This window comes from Plasmodium brasilianum, chromosome 8 (assembly GCF_023973825.1).
Source record: "Plasmodium brasilianum strain Bolivian I chromosome 8, whole genome shotgun sequence".
Taxonomy (NCBI): Eukaryota; Apicomplexa; class Aconoidasida; order Haemosporida; family Plasmodiidae; genus Plasmodium; species Plasmodium brasilianum.
The window spans coordinates 2,344,871-2,367,931 of NC_090121.1; the positions used below are offsets into that span (position 1 = coordinate 2,344,871).

Genomic DNA, 23,061 nt, shown 5'->3' on the forward strand with positions numbered 1-23,061 from the left:
TTTATTTATGGATTGTAAACAACTACGTACAAACTTGGGTTTTCTAAATAATTTCAATTAAATGATACTTTTAAGCCAACTGTTATATTATTTTTGTATTTATGGTAGTGCTTAATCTTTCACTAATTACTTGAATATATATTATACTGAAAATTTATATTTTAGCAATCTATATATTTTATTTAATATATCATTAAAAGATTAAATTATTGGAAAAAAATTAAGAAAAACTGAAAGATAATTTGTTGGACTTCTTTCTAAATATCATTTATTTTGGATTAAGTAATAGAACATTTATAAATAATATCTTAATGATATCTGTACTATTATTTTTGTATATCACTAAAATTTACATTAGATAGAATGAATAATTTAATTCATGAGTAATAGATCAATTATCGAATTTACAGTGATAAAAGAATTATATTATTAATAATATATATTACTAATTTTTTTTTTTTTTTTAAATAGTATTACTTAGAACGTACAAAAATAATATGCATCATACGAAGAAAATTAAATGTTTGATAATTACCAATAATTTGGGGTTCTAAAATATAATGAGAATTAAAATTATAGTGGACAATCTATTTTATTTATTACCGTTATACTCACAACATTGTATAATTACTACATTTTATGCTTTTATAAAACCTTGAATATAAGATATATATTATATTTCTATTTAACATAAAAATATGTCTGAATTTTTGAATCCATTAAATCTATCTATAACGAGAAAAATAGCGCGTAAATTAATAGCCTTATAAATTCCTCAATAGATAATCATTATCTGAATCATAAATTATAATTCAGAATAATTATTTTTATAATAAATTATATATGTTAATTATTGATTAAAGAATATATTATCATCTATAAAAAAGTTTTTTTATTTACAAAGAAAAAGACATGTATATTCTTTTTTTATATTATATCTTGAATAAAACAGAATTTCGTAACTCTAGCGCTGCTTATGAGTATAACAAAAAATTCATGGATATTGCAATCATTGTATCAAATAATACATTTATTAAATACACAAATAACGCAACATTCATATTAAATATGTTATTGAAAATTTTATTATTATAATATGTTATAACTGTAAGGAATACAATGAATTAAAAAGAGTTCTTAATTAAAAAATTTAATATAATTATTTGTATGAAAAAAAAAAATTCAACAGGAAAAAGTATATATGATATATGAAAATAAAATTCAGCGTCCTTAAATTATAAAATTTTGTTTTTTTACAAAAATATAAATATAGCTTTAACTGAAGCCCAAATATAAATTATTTTATATATACTTATTTGTTATTGAATCTTTAAATATACAAAAAAAAAAGAAAAATTTTGAGAAATATAAATATTCACTAAAATGTTTGAGTATATGATCAAATTAACATATTGACTTTATTATATAATATAAAACTTAATGATTTTTTTTATTTATTTCGTAATAAATATTGCTTTTTGGAATTTTTACGAAATATTAAGTATAATCCTTTTTCTAGGTAAAAAATTCTGTTTAATCTTTAAAAAGTGTATGGATGTAAGGATGAAAGTGTTTAAAGTATACTAAAGAAGGGTCATGTATAGTGCTATAATATGTACCTAAAATGTAATGAAGTGACAATATAATATATCAATTTTTACATTGTCATACAGTAATTCAAAAATAATTATTTTAATTTTAATAATAATATATTTTTTTTTTTTTATTATAAATTTATTAATTTTTTTCATTTATTTATTAACGTACTGGAATAAATTTGGTATAATTTTTTTTTTTTTAATTAGTTATAATATATTTTGGAATACTATAATTTTACAATAATAGTCCCCTATATAAAATATTCATAAAGAGTAAAAACGATAGGACGTAATATACATTCCTTGTTATAAGAATTTTTTATATTATTTGAAAATAATAACTATTTATATATCATCTTAATTGTACGTTTTTAACAGTTTATATTTTTATAAAATAGTGTATTATGAATATTTTGTAAAGTTTTTAATAAGAAAAATTAGTAAATCTTACATATTTTAAAATTTTTTTTTATCATCCTTGTATATTTTTTATATATATATTCCGTTCTATCTTTCATTTGTAATATTATATGGCTATAAATACTTCTAATATTGTTGGATTAAATACAACGGTTTTGTACTTAATTTATTTTTGTTTTTCAATTTTTAGTTATATTAATGTTTTTTCCCAAAATATGCATTTTTGGAGCTAATTAGAAGCATGTAATATATGGATTACTAAAATTTTTTATTAAATTACTATAAATTTTATTCTGTATTAGATATAAATAATAATGTTTTAAAAATATTATAAAGTAATATAATACTTAATATTTTACTGCTTTATAATATATGCCTATAATTCATAGATATTTTAGTTATATATATTTTATTTTATTAATGTATAATAGTTTACAAAAGAACATGTATATTTTGTTAGATCAATACTGTGGTATATTTTTTTATAATATAAAATATTTTTCTTGACTTTATGTTTTTTTATTTTATTTGTGTTGTTATTATAAGTAATATTATCAGGTTATGCCTTATAATTTTTTAAAAAAATGTGCATAAAATTAGAATTATTACTTGAGTATAATAATAAAGTTCATAATTTGCTCTTGTATATGTGTTTGTACACATTTTTTATATATTATACTGTCTTTTAAATGAATGAATAATTTTTATGGACTATTTATTAATATTTAATTTTATTTTATCTTATCTATAATTTTTTATTTTTTCTTTATGTCATTTTTATATTTTGAAAACGATTGACAAAAACAAATTTTACGTTCCTTTACTATTAAATAATTAAATTAAATAGTTTAAAGTTTTATCATTTGGTTTCATTTTTATTTTTCATTTAATTTTATGGTTTTTGTTATATGTCTATATAGGATTTCTTCTAAATCTATTTTTAAGTCTCTCCGTATTTGTTATATTTTATATGATCTATTTCAACATATATTAAATTTATTGCATTTAATATAAAATCATTAAATCTATAATAATAATATAAATAGTTTTGTATATCATTTTTAGTACTTAGAATATATTTAATATTTCTATTAGTCAATATATAATAGAATTAAAGATATTTAAAATGATGTAACATTTTAAGTTCCTCATTTTTATTAAGACCCTTATATTTACGGCTTTTTTTTGGATATGTCATTATAAGAACAATTTGATATTCTTATATTTTTTAAATTATTATTTTTTTTTTTAAATATTTTATTAGTGAGGAAATGAATATCTTTATATGTAATAAATTTTACGTTTTTACTTGTTAGAGTAACTATGGTAAATCACACAATAACAATTATAATATGGATCGTCATTTATCTCTAAGTTATAATCGACAATTGGGAGAGGACACAATGGCTGCAAAATTAACTAAAGTTGAGTCAGATAATGGTATAGGTAATAATTCATTATATGAGAGCAGATATATATCTAAATGTAAAAAGGACAGTTCATCAGAAGGACATATATTAAAATAAAAATCATTTAATAAGAAGAAGTGGAATAAAGTAGCTAAGAAAGAGGGGTTTTCTCTGCTTGATATTGTGGATTTATTTTTTGAAAAAAAAATATTTAATTTATTAGATTCCTTTGGTAAAAATAGAAATAACATGGTAATTAATAAAAGAAATACAAACATAATGATGTATACAAAAATAGGTTTAGCAGTTGCTCTTCCGTTTTTAGTTTTATTGATAGGATTAGTGTGTTCAATATTTTTTGCTGTAATAGGAAAAATTGCATCATGGGAATCCTATAAAGAGATATTAATACGGCTTGCTAAAGTAAATTCTGTATTTTTACTACTTTCAGCCGTCTTAATTATATCGGATGTTTTATATACTTTTATAAAAATATTTAAATATATAATAGTAAAAGAAAATAGCCGTAAAATTCGTTATAATGAGTTAATTTTCTATGAAATAAGAATTTTTAATTTGGAAAAAAAATATAAGTCGTATCCTTAAAAATATTGAATAATAATAAAAGTATATGGAATTACTTATTTTTCATAATACCACTTACATACATTTAACTAATTTTGTACAAAACATAAAAGTATGAATTATTATTCTTTAATAAATATGACTGTTTTAATTTATAAATTTTATTTAAAAGAAATGATTGTATGTAATTTAATAGTTTATCATAATATACACATGTATACTTAAGAATATTTGTAAAATATATGGACATTTCATAGAGGTAATATAAAAAAGTGTAGTATATATTATTTTGTTATATGCGTAGGTATATTCTAGTTTCCTAAATGTAAGAACATATTTTGTTATCATATTTTTTAATTTTTGTGTGTTCAAAATTATTATTGCGTGATGTTATTAGATAAAATGCACAATTTGTTTTATAATAATTTCAAATGTCTTCTTTTTTATACATAATATAAAAATAAGTGCGTATTTTTTTGTTGGTTTTTGTAAAATAGAAATTAACTAACATTTATATTAAATGATATTATGATAAATGCATTATAATACGTATCTGATACAAAAACGTTTGTAATATTTGTTCAAGTTTTCTAACGATTTATAAATGAATTTATAAGTGTGTCATAAAATTATATACTTTTTACAAATGAAACATATATTATTATTAATTTGAGGTATATAAATATTAGAGATTAATTTATGGATGAATATATTTAATATTTTAGTTACTTAAAATGAGGTTTTAATTCATTTTTATAGGAATTACTTAAGAGTACATTATAATGAGATGTAATAAATATTTATTATACTTTTATATTTACTTTTTTTTATTTGAAAAAGAGACTGTACAAATAAAAAAACATTCCTAGTTTATAGTTGTTCTTTACATAAATATCCTTCTTTTTATTTTATAATAACAATAATTATCTGAAAATAAATTATACATAAGTAAATGTTAATTTATATATAAGAGGAACAAAGGTATATATATATATATTTTGTATAATAAAATAAATATTTATTTTTATGATTGCGTTATTAAGAGTATTTTTCTATATTTGTGCTAAAAATAGAAATTATAGTGTATTAGAGATATTTTAAAACATGCAAAATATAAGTTACTAACTACCAATATTGTGGTACTAATAATGCTAATTTTTTTAATAAAATAAAAATTAATAAATGTAAATTGATATAAAGTACGCTTTATTTAATATAATCTCATTTAGCTATTGTTAATTTGATATCTTATAATAGAAATGTATAAGCATATAGTTTATACCCATAAATTGTTCAGTTATAAAAGATATAAATATAATATTTTGTATAAAGTGTATATATATATATAAGTTCATTAAGTGATTGAATGTAATATAACAATATATTTGTGCTCTGTAAATTCAAATAGAATTAAACGTTACATATAGAATTTGTTGGAGATATGGGAATTATGAATATTTATAGTCTAATTTCTTGGGTATTATAATTTATATATTTTATAATCATTAATGAACGGGTATATGTGCTATAAAAGGTGAAACAAAAAAATGTGTGTAAGTACTAATTGGAAAATTTATGTTCATAATAATAAAGTTTTAAATAAAATAAAATTACTATTATTTCTCCTTTTAGTTAATATTATATGTCACAGTATGCTATTAGGATTTTTAATATTATATATATAATATATGTATTTTATATGGAGATATATTATAAATAAAAATTGTTGTTTGCAACAGAACTAATTTACTTATCACATTTTTAACAAAAAATAGGATAAACGTTTAAAGTTCCTATGTATATCATTTTTAATAGGACAATATATGATAGTAGATAAATGTACATATGTAAAAATATATATGATTTTAATGTCATTTATATGTTTATTTTTATAAAAGATATTTAAATACATTTATAAAAATTTAAGAAATTTAAACGTATAATATATTTATACATGGCAACATGGTAGTTACTTATATTAAATTGTATAATATATATTTTAGTACCATATATATGTATAAATGAACGTAAATTATTAGAGAAATTAAATAACTATTTAAATTCTATTTAGGATTTAGGAATATTATTCATAAAACCTCGGATGAAAATGGTCTAACTGAATATTCTTATATAAAGAAATTTTCTTCCTTATACATTTTATGAATTCGAGGCAAAATTACGAAACCTATAACATGTACATTGCACTAATATATTTTTTTACATCCTAATAATAATTATGTAATGTAATACTATTTATAATTATACTGATTATGCAATTATTATAATATATTAATATGAGATGTAAAATGCTTTTTTTAATTATTTTATTAAGAATACAGTAAAAATAATTTACACATTATACTCATTTGTTAATAACTTAGATCTATGGAAATGATCTGTGAAAATCATATACTAATTTAAGGCGTTTTAAATTTAGGATAATATTATATTTTATATTTTCAAAAAAACATATTACATGAAAAATAAAAAAAAAATGTTTACTTTATATAGTACATCAAAATTATAGTAAATAAATAACATAAAAACAAATAAATAAATAGCTATGTTTCCTAACATAGAAAATTATATATTTTATAAAAAAAAAAAATTCATAATAATAAAACAAATATATAATGTTAATATTATTAACAAATTATTACATATATAATTTGCATGTATTAAATTTTATAAGATAAAGGTAACATCCTATATTACTTTATATTTAATTAAATATTTATACAAAGGATACTAATGACTTCTTTAATGTAATGTATTTTAAATTAAGAATGTGTAATTTTCATATTTTACAAAAAAATTCACTATTATGCATTATAATAAAATAATTATTTCATTTATAGTAACCTTTTAACGTTAAAATTATTATTTAATTTAATTGTATTATATAAATTATATTTTTAGAATTGTCTTTCGCAAATTAAGGATTTTCTATAGTAAAACTGTTCTTTTAAATTGCAAACTTTGTTATAATATATGTTACGCACATATTTTAAGGAATTATAGTTAATTATTATAATATTTTAAATTCATAGTTACTTATACGTTATTATTATACCTGGTTATAATGTATATTTTTTTTTTTTTTTCTTTTACTATTAGAAAGAACTTTAGGAAAATTTATGTTTGCATTTTTTATATATAAAATTTGAAGATGGTATTCATATAGATGATAAATTATGTTTTTGCTGTGAAAATTTTTTTTTTTTGCAGACTGTTGTTGTGCTAATATATGCACCATATGTGAAAATAGTGAAAGTTATTTTTTATGTATTATTTAAACTTGAACATAATTATTTAAGTAATGTAGTATGCTATAGATTTTTCGTATGTTGTTTGACGGACAAAAATAACAAATATCAATATAATTAGAATGACATATTCAAGAAAAGAAAGTTATTATTATTATAAATAAAATGTAATGTATGAAACTCAAAAAAAATATGCATGTCATGCTATTAATTTTATTATATATTAATATTATAAAGGTAACACACGCAAATGTAAAAAAATAGATTTTAAGATTTAACAAAATAACCAAAATAAAAAATTACAATTTTAATATAATAATAAACTAAGTAAAAAAGGAAAAGAAAAAAAAAATTAGGTCAACTAACAATGGTTAATATATAAAAGTGAAATATTATTCTAGTTTACAATAAAATGGATATAATTCCCTCTTATATTATTTGTGCTTTTTTCCTTATAAAACATCAGAAAACATTAAAATTTTCACATAGCTAATGTTTCTATTGAGTAATAAGTAATATGAATTTAGTATTCATATTTAATTAAAACGTTTTATTGTCTGATATAGTACGTTTATCAATAAAATTATTCTAGTTCATATTTAGCATGAAATTATACATGTTCACAAAATATAATCATTTAAAGAGTACCATTATAAGAATTAATGCTTTTATATATTTAAAAATTTACATAATGCACTTAAATAGATATGAAATTTTTTAGAATCAATAAAATAAATTACAAAATGAAAAAAATATATAATGAAATCTTAACTTTCGAGAAATAAAGAATACACAGATTATTAGCGATTTTTCTAAATATACATATACAGATATATATTAAAATAATTAGTCATTTTAAAATGTACATTTTATTACATCAGATATACTAAATTAATTATAAAAATATAAAATAAAAACATAAATGTCCTCCTTATATTAGGGGGACTATGAGAAATAATATAGAAGCATTTTATAAAAAAGTTTAAATATAATTTATATATAACACACATAATAGAGGATACTATATATATTCTTAAATACATAATATTTGATGTATACATAATAAAATAATTCTTTTTTAAGTATTATAAGGATCATTCTTTAATATTATCAAATCGTTGTTCAGAAAATATTTTATAATTATTTTATTTGTTAATATGAAATATCTTCACATTTTTTATTACTTTATAGCTAACATAAAATATTGTTAAAACAAATATAAAATAAAATGGTGGATTAGTATATGAATAATTAAAGAATGTAAAAATTAGAGTAAGTAAAACGCTGGATATTATAAGCGGACTAAGGACATTAATGACATTTTTATAACTTATCTTTTTTCTATAACCATATTTGTTTGGTCTTTTAAATAAAGCATCCGATAATTTTACTATTTCCCTTTCATATTTTTTATCTAATTTCTTCAAAAAATTATATATTTTTGGTAATATATATGTATTTTCTGAGTTATATTTTTTCATTCGAAGAGATTCTTTTAATCCCTTATGAACCGTTTCATGATAGTCATCATATATTAATGAATCAAGAGTATATTCAGAATTATCCTTAAATTTTATTGAATTAGATGGCTTTTTAACTTTTTTATTATACGCGTTATATTTAAAATGTTCTTTTAATTCATCTTTTTGTGATAATGTATTTAATCTATTTTCAAAGTCATAATCATTTTCATCTACAATTTTAATTGCTTTTTCTTTCAAGGCATCGTATCTTTTTTGAGAGAACACATCTGTATCTCCGTGTAACAATCTACCTACCTTTACATTTGATGTATTATTTAAGATGATTTTCACACTGCATGATTTTACTGAGGTAGATATCTAAAAATTTGTGTAATAATTTATTATTTAAAAAAGAAATAAGTATTTCAATATAAATAAAACATTATTTTTTAAGTGAAAATGTAAAATTATACATGATGTATAAAAATTATTGAATAAAATAATAATGGTACCTTATAGGATTTCTGGCAAGTTCATATTAAAGCGGTAATTGACAAAATTTTTGTGAATAAAAACAATTTATTTGGTTGAACCATCATGTTGAATATACTTATGGATGCTAAAACCTTTGTTTTAATATAATGTTAGAAATACAGTTTTTTCGATAATATAAAATAGAAACGATATTATAAATTTTCCTTATTAATTTATGTCAGTTAAAAATTTTTAAATTCGTACTCACATATTTTTAATTATAAATATAATATATATTAAAATGTAAAATAGGAAAAAATTGATTAAATAAAAATTTATAATAATTTTTGTATGTTAATTTTATTAATTAAAATAATTATAAAGAATATGTTTCAAGAAAACATTAAAAAATATTTAATTATTGTATAACAATTTTAATAGTTCATTCTGTAAAAAAATTAACGAAATTCACATTTTTTTATGTATATTTTCTACCCATAATAATTAAATAATTTTGTTTTTTTGGATATAAAATAGAATGAAAATCAATAAAAATATACTATACAGAATATATGAAACTTGGATTTTGAAAAAAATAATTCAAATTTTACTGTTACTTTTAAAATAGTTAAAAATTCTTTGAACGTACAAAACTTTTTAAAAGAATTTAAGTAAATATAATAATTTGAAGAACATATTTTTCTATAAAATAATTTAATGATAAAGTAGAATATGATAAAAATATTCAATTAACATATACGATATTAACATAATTATATATTTTATGCCAAAATATTCTTACAAACCTATGATTAATATGATATATTGTATTTTTAATTGAGATACCTATTATTATATTATGATAAAATAAATTGTTACATTTATTTAAGTAAATTTTAAAGAAAATTTACCAATGTAAATGTGCCATTATTTGCGTTCAATATTAAAAAATTTAGTAAATATAATGTATGAAAATTAATGGAATAATTTAAATGATGCACTATTTAAAAATTTATTCAAAATTTTATTTAATAAAATAAATGAAAATTAATTCAAAAATAAAAAATTTAATGAACTATAAAATTTAAAAAAAAAAAAATAATAATAAATTAAAAATTTATATATGTTAAAAATGATATAAATAATTACATATAATCAAATAATTGTAACTTTTACTATATTTTAACAATATATTTTTATCTATTTACATTTAATTATTAAAAAAATAATTATAACATTATAATAAAGGGGTTTTTTAAAATATATTGGAATAATTCTATAACCACGAAGAATTAAAAATGTGTCGTAGTATTAAATATAAGAAAGAAGATAAATGTTAAAATTATACACATTATTATTACAATATACAATTAAAATTTAAATTCTTTTTGACGATTATACCATGTATTGCGATTTAATTGTATTTCGGATTTATTAAATATTTTTGTAATATAAAAGAATCAATTATGAATAAATTAAATTTACTTATACATCATTATTGAGTCCATGGGAATCATACATTACTATGCTTATGTTTTTCATTTTATATATATGTAAAATTGCATAGTAAAAAAAATTTTATTTTTATATAGTTGGATGTGTAATTTTGTATAATTTGATATTTATAAAGTTATTTCCTTATTTTATTATTTTTATTTATTAAATATATAAAAGATTTTAACTTTAGAATAAATGTAATTTCTTGTGCATTAAAATATAATGGCATTCATAAAAAAATTTAATGTAAATATCACATATATATATATAAAATTTAATAATAAAGGCTTTATAACATTTGTATTTAAAAATCTATAAATATTTTGAAACTTTTTTAACAAGAACTAGTACATTTTGATTTATGAATAAAGTTTTTTTATTTTTTGAAAACATTAAAAATGAATGATACTTAAAAAATTTTAATGAAATTTTCTCACAGTAAAGTTTTTAATTTTTTAAAATATATTTATATTTTTATATCTGTACAATATTTGTTAGAAGTTTACAGCACAATGAACTGATGCTAAATAATGAGCCTAAACTTACGTTGTGATTCACGGGTTATAAACTGGTGTCTTATATAATAAATAGTTGATGTGAACGAAACATGGAATAATAAAGTTAGCATATTCATGATTTTTATATATAAAATATGAATTACTATATTAAATTGAATTCACTAAAATTTTTTATCTTAATTCATATTTCTATTCGTTATATATTTTGAATATAAAAAAAAGAAATTAGTAAACATAGAAGGTATCTGCAATGTGGTAAAAATTTTTTATGAATCATTATTAAAAAAAAATGTCAAATAAATTAATAATTAGCAACAATAATAAGAATGCGTTATATTTATATATTATTACTCAAGTGGTGTTGAAATGAATATCATCAGAACACTTTATATTCAAAAGTTTTTATAAAGGGCTATAAGATATTTTTTATTTAATATATGAAGATGTAAGACATATAGTTATAACTTTACAAATGTTAGTTAATTTATAAGGAATATATTAGTTATCGCATATTAATATAAGTAACATTTATATATGAAGAGGCTATATTTATTATAAATATATTACATATAAAATTATTCAACATTTTGAATTCAAGTTATTTATAAAATGTGTATCAAAAAAAAAAAAAAATGAATAAAACAAAAATAATGAAAAGGAAAAGGAAAAAATTTAATTATAAATTTCATAGCTTTAATAATAATTTATAAGAAAAATAAAAAATAAAATAAGAATTGTCCATATATCTATTTTTTCTTTTCTAATTGTTTATTTTTTACCTCTTTTAATATTACACTACAGATAAATAGTAGTGTATTATGCAAGAATAAATAATCTACTATTATTTTATCGACTGTTGCGACTAATTAAATCATTATATATATATTTATATATGTACATATATTATTCTATAAGTATATAATTATTCACATTATATATATAACATTTTGTATAAGTGTCTGTTAAAATTAATATTACAGTAACGCTTACGTTCTCCAAATACACCAAAATATTTTACTCTTTCGTTTTAGAAAATATAATTTATTAGTTACAGAACCTAATAATGAGTTGCAAAGAGGACACAACTATGTTTTATTTTTTGTTTATATGAATATAAAATTCCTAGAATAAGAGATGTAATACTGTGATATTATCTATGAGTATTATATATATATTCAATATGTATTTATTTATTATATGTTTATTACTCCAATATAACATATTAATTGAAGAATAATTTATATCATATATGTTATACTGCATTTTATGTTACTACCTAATTCATTAATATTTTCTCCAGATATACTTAGTAATTGCTTTTCTACTTAAGATGTAACTTTATATATTAATATGAAAGAAGAATAAACTATAAAAAAGCGTAAAAATTTTTTTTTTCCATGGCGAATTAAAATCGTTATTATTTAACATAAGAAAAATGAAGTTGTCTTTAGAACAATATTATATTCTTATAAAAAAATAACATTTGAATATTATGTTAAATAGAAGATGTTTAAGCAAAATAATTGTTTAAATAAGGTAAAAAGAACATTAACAAATAATACATATATAAATAAAATGAAAAATAATTTTATGATGAATAAAAATTCAAGATATATTATTAACAATTGTGAAATGCTAGCGCATAATATTATATTATATAATAATCTAATATATATATACAGTAATAATATATATTTTAAAAATGTAAGTCATAAATTCAACTTTTCATATAATTTCACAGAACAAAATTAGTTATTAAGTAATAAAACAAGAAAAAGTCCTTAAATTTTCTTGATTATATTAATATTTATTATATAAAAATTAATTTTTTTTTATATATATGCCTTCACTTTTGGCTATTTTTATTAAACCAATTATTAACATAACTTTCTTATAGATTTTTTAACAGGAAAAAATAATCATATCTATTTGGAAAAATTTTTAAATAAATGTATTTTATTCCTCATATTACACTCTTATTATCCTTTATGTTATTAGTTACTTCACATTCTTGTTTTTATTATTTCGATTTCTAGGTCACACAATTTAAAAAGTATTTTTCATAGTCATAAACTAATTTCAACTGAATATTATCAGAATACATTTTTTTCAGTGTAAACTTATGGATTTATAAAAAATATTTTTCTGCTATTTCATTGTATTTATCTATTATTGCATCTTTACCTATAGAATTTACGTATGTATCGTCTTCTCTTATCCATTCTTCCATACGCCTTTTAAAGTCGTCCTCCTCCGTATAATGGTGAATTTTATTACTTAATCTATTTTCTGGGAAATCGTCGCTAACTTTAATTAGGTTTTCTGTAATTTCTGGTTTTTTATCTGCGTTTTCTTCTATCTTCCATTCATTAATGCAACTATCCAAATATGATTCTCTATTTTCAAAGTTCACTTCTTTTTTACATTCTTCTAATATAGTCAAAAGCACGAAAATACACAGCTTTGCTAATAATTTTTTTTTTATATATTTATATAATTCTTCATAATTTTCTTTTTTTTGGAGTTCTTCTATATTTATTAGAGTTACATAATTTTTAGTATCTTCATTAACATATTCATCTGATATATTGTGAAAATCCTCTTCGAATCGTTGAAAAAAGTCCTGTTCCAAATATTGTTCTATAAGAATACTCTTTTTTGATATCCACTGTTTCCATGGATCTTTTTCCCTTTCTATAACTGAGATTTCGTATTTTTCATTAGAAGATTTCTTTTTTATTTCTTCTATTTCTTGCATGCAGGCTAGTTCTTTTTTCCATTCATTTTTTAAATTATTAAACCAATACTGCTTTTTCAATTTTTCAGAAATATATCTATGTCTTTCTATCCATTTATTCCATAGAATATTTTGTTTTGCAATATTATTGCCATTTTTAATATTTTCTGTTATTAAATCATCATTTGTTAAATTAGGATAGGCATTATATTCCTTTTTTGTGAACTCATCTATTAATATTTTTAAGAATTCTTCTTTATTTTTTTCCCATTCTGCATTTCTGCATTCTTCGAGTACTTCCATATGTACTTCTATTATGGTTTTGGATCTGTCTTTTTTTTGCTTCGACAAGTTTACTTTTTTTTTACGTTCATTTATTTTAATTTTTTTTATGATTTCTTCATCATTATATATTGGGTGTTCTAGATGATCATCTGTGAAAAACTTACTTTTTCTATCAAATCGTGAAGGTACTTTTATTCTAAGGAATTTCATTTGTTTTCTTTTTATCTTTTTTTTTTTTTTAAACATCCCTATTAATACGTACTACAAAGAAAAAATGAACGAATAATTTGTAAAATAAATTATTAGAATTATCAAATTCTTATTATATATTTACGATTATATTTTTATTTTACTTTAATAAAAAAAGAAAATATAATAATAGTAAGAATACTTATTAAAATAGATGATATATAATTGTTAGATTTTTTTAGTACTTGACCTGCAATATCTTTTTGAATACATATATATATATATATATGTATATATATGTAAATTAATTTATGTAGTTATTTGTAACGTAACAAAATAAATAGCATTAATGTTACCTGAAGATATATGGGGTAAAGAAGGAGTACGTGAAAGTGGGGCAGGAATTGATGCAGGAATAGATGGAGTTGTTTCAAAACTAAGGGGAACTACCGGTGCTTCTTGTTTTGAAGGAAATGTAGAATCATCTGGTGATATTTCTTTTTCGTTTTCAGAAGCTGCTAATGTTTGTTCTTTTCTGGGTTGAGGATCCTGAATTTTCTTGCTGTCATCTTGAGTACCTGAAACTTCTGTTGAATGTAGTTCTTCAGTTTGAGTTTGAAGATCCTGTTGAACATGTTGTTCTTGTTTCCCATGTGGAATGTTCGAATCTTGTTCCTTTGTAACTTTAGAATCAGATGGAATGCTATCTACTGGTTGACCATCATCCGAGATACTTGTTTTTTTTTCTGGGGAATCCTGTTGAGAAGTTGTAAGTGCATGCTTAACAATGCATGTAGGAAGTTCACTAAATGTTTTAGGATTATGTATATCGCATTTATTTGTTGGAAATTTGGGTAATATCTTTTTGCAATTACTTTCAATGAGCATTTTCTTTTTATTAAACTTCATATTTTCATTTTGAATCCATGCATTATATTCATTAATTTTTCTTGAACATGTCTCATCACAACTATCTGAAATTGCATGTTTTCGTGTAAGACATTGTATTCCTGCCTTTTTTTTTTTCATTTCATCGCAGAAATTTAAAGCTTCATAGTTTAATTCTAAAAGATTTTTATCCTTCTCTTCTAAAATCGGAAAGCATCCACCAAATTTGTTATATAGCGGCTTATAGAAAGATTTTACCCAATCCTTTAATGCTCCTTCCCACCTTTCTTTTTGTTTCATATAGTATCTGGATGGAGTCTTATTCTTAATTAGATAACTAACCAATTCTAGGCATGTATTCCTGAACGTTTCTTTATTATTCTCATTATATAAACTACGAGTTACATTTTGTACATGTGATCGAATCCTTGTAAATTCTGGTTGAATATAGAAATTAAATGCCCCAAAACCTTTAACACTTAAATCCTAGATTGCAAAGAATTATTAAGAATTATTTAATCATTAATTTTTGCATTAGTTATGTTATCCCTTTTTTTATCAAAAATGAATAATTTATGAATATATATAATCATAATTAAAAACAACTAATATTACCAGGGATAAGCATTTTTCCATAATGGATATATATATGTTATTACTTTATCTCGTTATAGATAATAATATGAAATAAAAATACAAATTTGTATCTTTTATGAATAACATAATTATAAAATTAATATATATTATTTAACAGGAATTTTAATATAGCCAATAACTTGGGAATTTACATAAGGACTATAAAATAAGTTAATACATTAATATTTATTTTTTATGTTTCCTATATTCTTTTGTCTTACGTAAATATATCACAACAGTATATATGCTCTTTTTATATTTTACTATTAAATAAATGATAAATATATAATACTATGATAAATCTACATTCATCTTATAAAGTAAAATTTAAATATATAACATTATAAAATTATATATAAGTAACATTAATTAACAAAATAGAATTATTGTATAAAACATCGATTAATATATGGAGAACATTTTTTTTCTTTTTTTTTTATTATAAATATATATATTTAATTATATTATTACCTGTATTAATGTAAAGGACTCATTTTAAACTCTTTATCTACATAACATACATAATATATAAAAACTGTCATTAGTAGTAATAAAAATATGTATATCTTTTATAGTTTAATTATTTTGATTTATTTTAGATATAAGCAATTATACTGATATATTTATTTTTTTAATATTTTTTTAAATTTACTATGTTGTATCTAGAGAATTGATATAATAATATAAAAATTGTGCTCTATAGTTATAGTTGTGCAAATTACATGCCATTACAATATTATCATTCCTCTTAATATTTTATACATATAATTTACGTAAAAAATCATTATTTATGGTATATATTATACCAATAAATATCTTTTTAATAGCATAATTAATTATATATGCATATACTTATATATAATCATATGACTACTTTTATGTAATAATGATTTAATATGAAGTAAATTTTAATTAAAATGTATATTTATGTCTATTAATTAATATATGAATATTTGTTCACTTATTCAAAAAATTCAAAATTATTGAAATATTCTTAGAAAATGTATGATTATAATATATTGTCTATGAAAAGTTAAATAAAGTAAAACATAATTATAAAAAATAATAATAATATAATTTAAAGTAAATAGAATAATATATTACATTAAATAATAGAAAAAATATTGAAGCCTCAGGATAATTTTTTGAAAATATATAGGGATAGAGTGTAATGAATAGTTTAAAAGATGCTCTTTATTATTTTTTTTTTTTTATGCATTTGATAACTATATGAAAATACCCTTTAACAATATTAGTAGTTATTATTTTATGATTCAAAATAAAAATATTAATTTTTTATTTTATAACAGTTTATAACGTGTAAATCAATAAAGAAAGTGACAGAACCATTTAAAGGTATGTATAGCAGATTAGGTTAATCTATTATAATTTAAATTTATTTTTGATAATTTTAATTCTTCTTCTGAAAGAAATACATAAGAGATACGAAATAGTTATTAAATTAAAAAAAAATATATATTAATGAAACATTTTTGTAACTAATTACTTCACCTAAATAATTAAGTTCTTTTAGCTAGGATTAAACAATGCAATGCATAAAAAGGAAATTTGTTTCTTTTATTTCAAAATTTTGAATTTGAAATTATCCAAATTTTTTGTTGTTCACTTTCTTTTTATTTTAATTTCTTACATTATATATAATTTGTTTTAAAAAATATTTTTATTCATAACTATATACATTGGTATATCAATAAAATATTATTATTATTTTTAAGATATTTCATATTTAAATTGTTGCATTTGAATATGTATAAAATATGGAGAACATAATTCATAAAGAACATATAAAAGTGGGTTTATATGTGGCAACATAAAAGAAAAGTATATTTTCTTAAATACATAAAAGCATATTAAAAGTACAGGGAAATATATGTTTTAAAATATACATGTAACAATATTTATTTATTTTATTTTCCTTAGTATTTTATAAATATATAAAAATATTTTATTTGTTTTATTGTTTTATTTTTCATTGTTTTGCTTTAATATATATTCAAATATATTGTATGTTGCTGAAGTTTATTTATCACATATAATTTGAAGTAATGAAAAATTAATTAATATCCACATGATATATTGTATATTTTTTCATAGTTCTATGAATATATAATTTTTTTATTTAAAAAAATAATATTTAATTTTAAAATATAATATTTCACATATAAATTTTTTACAAATTAAATGCAATAATATAATTGCAATATATATATGAATTAGAACAACAAGATATTGAAATATACGTAAAATTAATCATATTTAATCTTATTTAATTACGATATATAACATATTATAATTTTATCATATTTAATATGTACGGATACACAATATAAGAACTCTTATACGTTTTATTATAAAAAATCAGTTACATATATAAATTTAAAGTACACATTATTTAACATTATGGCTCATAATTAAACATATATTATAATAGTGAAAAAAGCCTTAAATTATAATATATGTGAAAAATAAAATAAAAATATTTTTTTGATAAATATGATTTAATTTTATGAATACTCTTTTATTTCTATAAATAAACATAGATTAGCATCATATTATATAAGGAACTCTTTCTCATATGTTACAGTATTCAAGATATCATGAATTATATTTATCCAGGTTTTCTGAATTTAGGTTATGTGTTATTTTTGTTGAGTTTTAGTTAATATTATTTAATCCTATTTTATTTTATATTATAATTCTATGTATAATTTTTTTAATACTAAATTCTATAAGTATAACAATGACAATACATAATTTGAATTAGAGGTTTTATTATATATATGTCAATTTAATTATCCTATTATAAATGTAAAAATTCACGAATTACTCCTGCATGAATATAAATAATATCATTATTATTAGCAGTTTTTTATCGATTCCGTGAAAATTTTATTTTTCCATTATATCTAGTGATAAAGTTATGCGTGTATATTTGTTGAAATGTTCTTATTTACATATATTATATTGATTAATTTCTGATAAATACTGTATATCCTAACAAGGTTAATCTTGTATAATAATATTAATATTGTCTACATATTTTATATGTATATGCTTTTACGTTTTTTGTATCCCTTCTTCACAATACGTAAATTTCAATAAAATATTTATGCATTAATTTCATTTTGTCTTTTTTTATCAACTTAAAAATTTTTATTAGCTTCTTTTTATAAGAATACACTAGAGTTCTCTCTGAATCATAGTCATATATATAATATTTTGTTCGTAATATTATAACTAAAAAATTTATTCTCACATTTTTTTGTTTCTGTATATTTTAAAAATACACTAGAATTAACTTATTGAAAACTATTTATGAAGAAATATATTTATTAATGAAATTTAACAAATTGAAATTTTGTGCATTATTATACATTATATAATACCTGCTATCAGAGAAACATATCAGATCATGTTCAGAATAATTTATTGGTATTTATTCATTTTTCTTATTATGATATTTCAAAATATTTACTTTTTTTTTATTGAATACAACAGAAAAGTCTATATAAAGTAAACTACCTTTAAAAATATTACATATAAGTAAATTCAACACTGCTACAATGGTAATTTTATGTAATTAAATTAGAAAGACAAAGAAGTGCTTCCTCTTTTTAGTTAGATTAATTTATAATTTTAGAAGAATGATAAAATAGAAAAACACTGCAATAAAGGTTAACGTAATAATTGAACATAATGATGTAAATTTATGTCCTAAGTTATTATAGGGTGCTTTTTCTTGTGATAATATACACGTAATTCAGAAATTTATAGTAGATTAATTTAGCTAAATAGGATATTTTTAAAACAATGTAATTTTTCAATTAGCCATATGAGTTTTATTAGTGCCATATTTATTTTTAAAGTTTTGGAATTGCGCATGAAAATTATTGTCTTTTTTATAATACATTTTTATATATGGTAATATAATTAAAAACATGTTTAAACATAGATACATTGATTTATATATGAATATAAGAATAAATATTTTTTAGAAATAATGAGCATGTAAATTTTATTAAAAATATAAAAAAGGGAAATATTCTAAACAGATTTTCCTTTTTGAAATGGAAAATATATTGTTATATATAAATATATTATAGTTATAACCATATAAACGATATATTACATTCTTTAAAAATTTATCATTTATATGAATACATTATTCTTTGCGCTTATATTACTATATAGATAACATAAGTATAAAATAATATTTTGAAATTTAATATTATTTTACATTTAAGTAATTTTATGAGAATGTAATAAATATTAATAATATTTTTTATTAGAAATAAAAAATATGTAAAATTCATTGATATATATAATAACACAATTCACTTGTTTAATATATATTTAAGGAGACTATTAGATGTTCAAAAAGAAAGTGAATATATTTGTATATGATTTTTAGATCTAAAAAAAATAATTAATTTAGCGAATGCAAATATACTTTTTAGAATAAAAGATTAAATATATGTTTAATGAAAATGAATGTTGTTCAAATATAAAAGATTCATAAGTAAATTTTTCGTAACATTCTAATATAAAATACCCTTATATTACATAATTTATTTTATAAGTTATATGTATATTATTATGAATACTTAAATTCTTTTAAAATATATTTTATAGAGAAACATTAGCTGTATGTATAAATGTGAGGCGACCAAATTATGAGAAAACGCCAAAAATACTTTATAAGTACCTTCATATATATTGTCACTGATGTTTTATATATATTATAACAATACAAATGAAATAATGTTATTTTTTGTAAGTATAGTTTTTTGGTCTGTAATTTAATAAAGTATATTAGATTTATCAATGTTTATTTATAGTTTTATCTATTTTCATAGACGTCATAACTATTTAAGAATAACAATACAATGTTATATCCAAGACGATTACAATAATTGTATGCACATATTATTTTTATAATTTTCATTTTATCAGATATGAAATTTAAAAATAGAAATATTGGTGTATAATATATATTTGTTATTAAAATTATTCTTTATAATATATTATTAATATAATTATGTCGATTTATTATACTTCATCTATGAAACTTACTCCAACTGCAGTATTTTTAGGATAATAAATAAAAAATAATATATTGTTTCTAGTATTATAAATAGAAAAATTATTAAATCACCTACTCTTGTATATTATATTGTTATTCTTTCTAATACTCTGTGTATATATTGTGTTATGCTTATTATTTGTGAATTTATTTAATATGATATATTTTTAAATTAGTGATATTGTACATAATATTTCTACAAAATTATTATATTTAATCTCTTCGTCCTTTTTATTAATATATTAATATTTTTTTTAAATACATATAATTAATTAAAAAGAAAATTAAGAAATAAAGTAAATAAATCTATTGATATTTTATTCTGAAGTAATAGAATGAATTTAACTTAATTAAAATGTATAAGCTTCCAAAAATATGATACTAGAATAAAATGTAAATTTTTATTTGCTTTTAGAATGAGTATTTCTTTATATGTTTTGTATTTCCATGTACATTTGCCTTTTTTTAAAAAATTATATTCAATAAAATATTTATGTACTTACAGACGAAATAATATATTTGTTATAATTAACATAACGTATTTTTTTATTACTATAATTATTATATTATAATAATATTATTTATTAAATTACTAGTTTTAACAAAGTAAAATGTTTACAAAATTACAATTATTAATATGATAATAATCATAACATTTGTAATAATTTTATTAATGTATAGAACTATATATATATATATATTTTCGACAAACTGTATTGTAGATAAACTTAACATTTATATATAGTAAAAAATAACATATTTATTTCTTAGTTTATTTTGAAAATTATTAGTAAAATAACCATTTAATTAATAACTTAGTTTAAATAAGGAAATTATAATTTTTACATAATAATGAAACAATTAGAATTATTTTATTTTAATGAAAGTAATTTTACATTTTACATCTGATAAAATAAAAATAGTTTTATACATTTTACTATGTATTTACGGAGTAATAACAAAAATATAACTTTAACTAAATGTAACATCATTTATCTTCATAAGCATATCATTTTAATTTTAGCAACTTGATAACATAATTTAAAAAGTTTAAATGATGAAACAAAAAATAAAATTACATATTATTATTAAAATTTCTATGTTTCTCTTTTTAACTTGGATATGTCATTTTAGCAATAATTTGGTACTGTTATTTAATTTAATGACATTTGTTTCAATTACATTTATAGTTCCTGTTATTTTTGTTAATACTGTTATTTTAGTATTATATTGTTTATTATTCTGAATAATAAATACTAATTTTTCTCCTTTAGAGTACATTTAGCAAGACCCTTGATAAAAATTTCTATCTTGTTAAAAAATTAGCTACAAGAAATTACCGATCACTAGTAAAATATAAGCAAGATAATTTAAATAATGCATGTTTAAAAGAAAATTTTCCAAATAATGGAGTGAATGAAAAAAATGATATATATAGTAATAAAAGGGGGACCAAAATAAAAAGAAAACAATCAAATAGAAGTTTGTTAAATAAGGCACAATACTATACAGAAGTTGTTGATTATAATAATGGAATGTTTGATGGAAAACATTTCCATTTTGAAAAAAAATGGATTAAAAAAAGGAATTATGAAGATTTTAATGAAAAAAACAGGAAATTATGTGATATAGCTTTAAAAAAAATAAAATTTAAAAATTACGGTTTTGGATTTGCGCTATTTTTAATTTTTGTATTGTTAGGAGTAGGAATACCCGTGTCACCAGCTTTACCGTTTTTAAATGTTGAATGGGAAACGATCAAAAAGACTGCAGTAGGTTTATTTTTCCATAATGTTGCTCAGAAATTAGCAGACTTTATAAAAATGGATCTTTATGTTGTACTTTATAGCATCCTTATCGTCGTATTATCGGTTATACTTATAGTAGGTATTTATAAGATCTTAAGAAATAATGAAAAATATAACAAACTTAAGTTAATGACTGAGTAAAACAAATAATATTGAATGTATATGTTTTATTGACAAAATTATT

The 23,061-nt window shown here is 18.8% G+C and overlaps 4 protein-coding genes across 4 annotated transcripts; 2 read left to right on the forward strand and 2 right to left on the reverse strand.

The window, feature by feature from the left end:
• Positions 1-3,370: 3,370 nt before the first annotated feature.
• On the forward strand, positions 3,371-4,033 carry MKS88_002624 (uncharacterized protein; the record flags this gene model as incomplete). Its single annotated transcript, XM_067215648.1, has 2 exons — positions 3,371-3,464; positions 3,651-4,033. 2 exons carry the CDS (start codon positions 3,371-3,373, stop codon positions 4,031-4,033), a joined length of 477 nt encoding a protein of 158 aa, XP_067074054.1.
• A 4,390-nt stretch (positions 4,034-8,423) lies between these two features.
• MKS88_002625 (uncharacterized protein) lies at positions 8,424-9,340 on the reverse strand (the record flags this gene model as incomplete). Its single annotated transcript, XM_067215649.1, has 2 exons — positions 8,424-9,119; positions 9,335-9,340. 2 exons carry the CDS (start codon positions 9,338-9,340, stop codon positions 8,424-8,426), a joined length of 702 nt encoding a protein of 233 aa, XP_067074055.1.
• Positions 9,341-13,358: 4,018 nt separating this feature from the next.
• MKS88_002626 (uncharacterized protein) lies at positions 13,359-15,965 on the reverse strand (the record flags this gene model as incomplete). Its single annotated transcript, XM_067215650.1, has 3 exons — positions 13,359-14,500; positions 14,798-15,815; positions 15,945-15,965. The coding sequence occupies 3 exons, from the start codon at positions 15,963-15,965 to the stop codon at positions 13,359-13,361; spliced, it is 2,181 nt and encodes a 726-aa protein (XP_067074056.1).
• A 6,158-nt stretch (positions 15,966-22,123) lies between these two features.
• On the forward strand, positions 22,124-23,018 carry MKS88_002627 (uncharacterized protein; the record flags this gene model as incomplete). The annotated part of the gene is made up of 2 exons (XM_067215652.1): positions 22,124-22,213; positions 22,344-23,018. 2 exons carry the CDS (start codon positions 22,124-22,126, stop codon positions 23,016-23,018), a joined length of 765 nt encoding a protein of 254 aa, XP_067074057.1.
• Between the last annotated feature and the right edge of the window lie 43 nt (positions 23,019-23,061).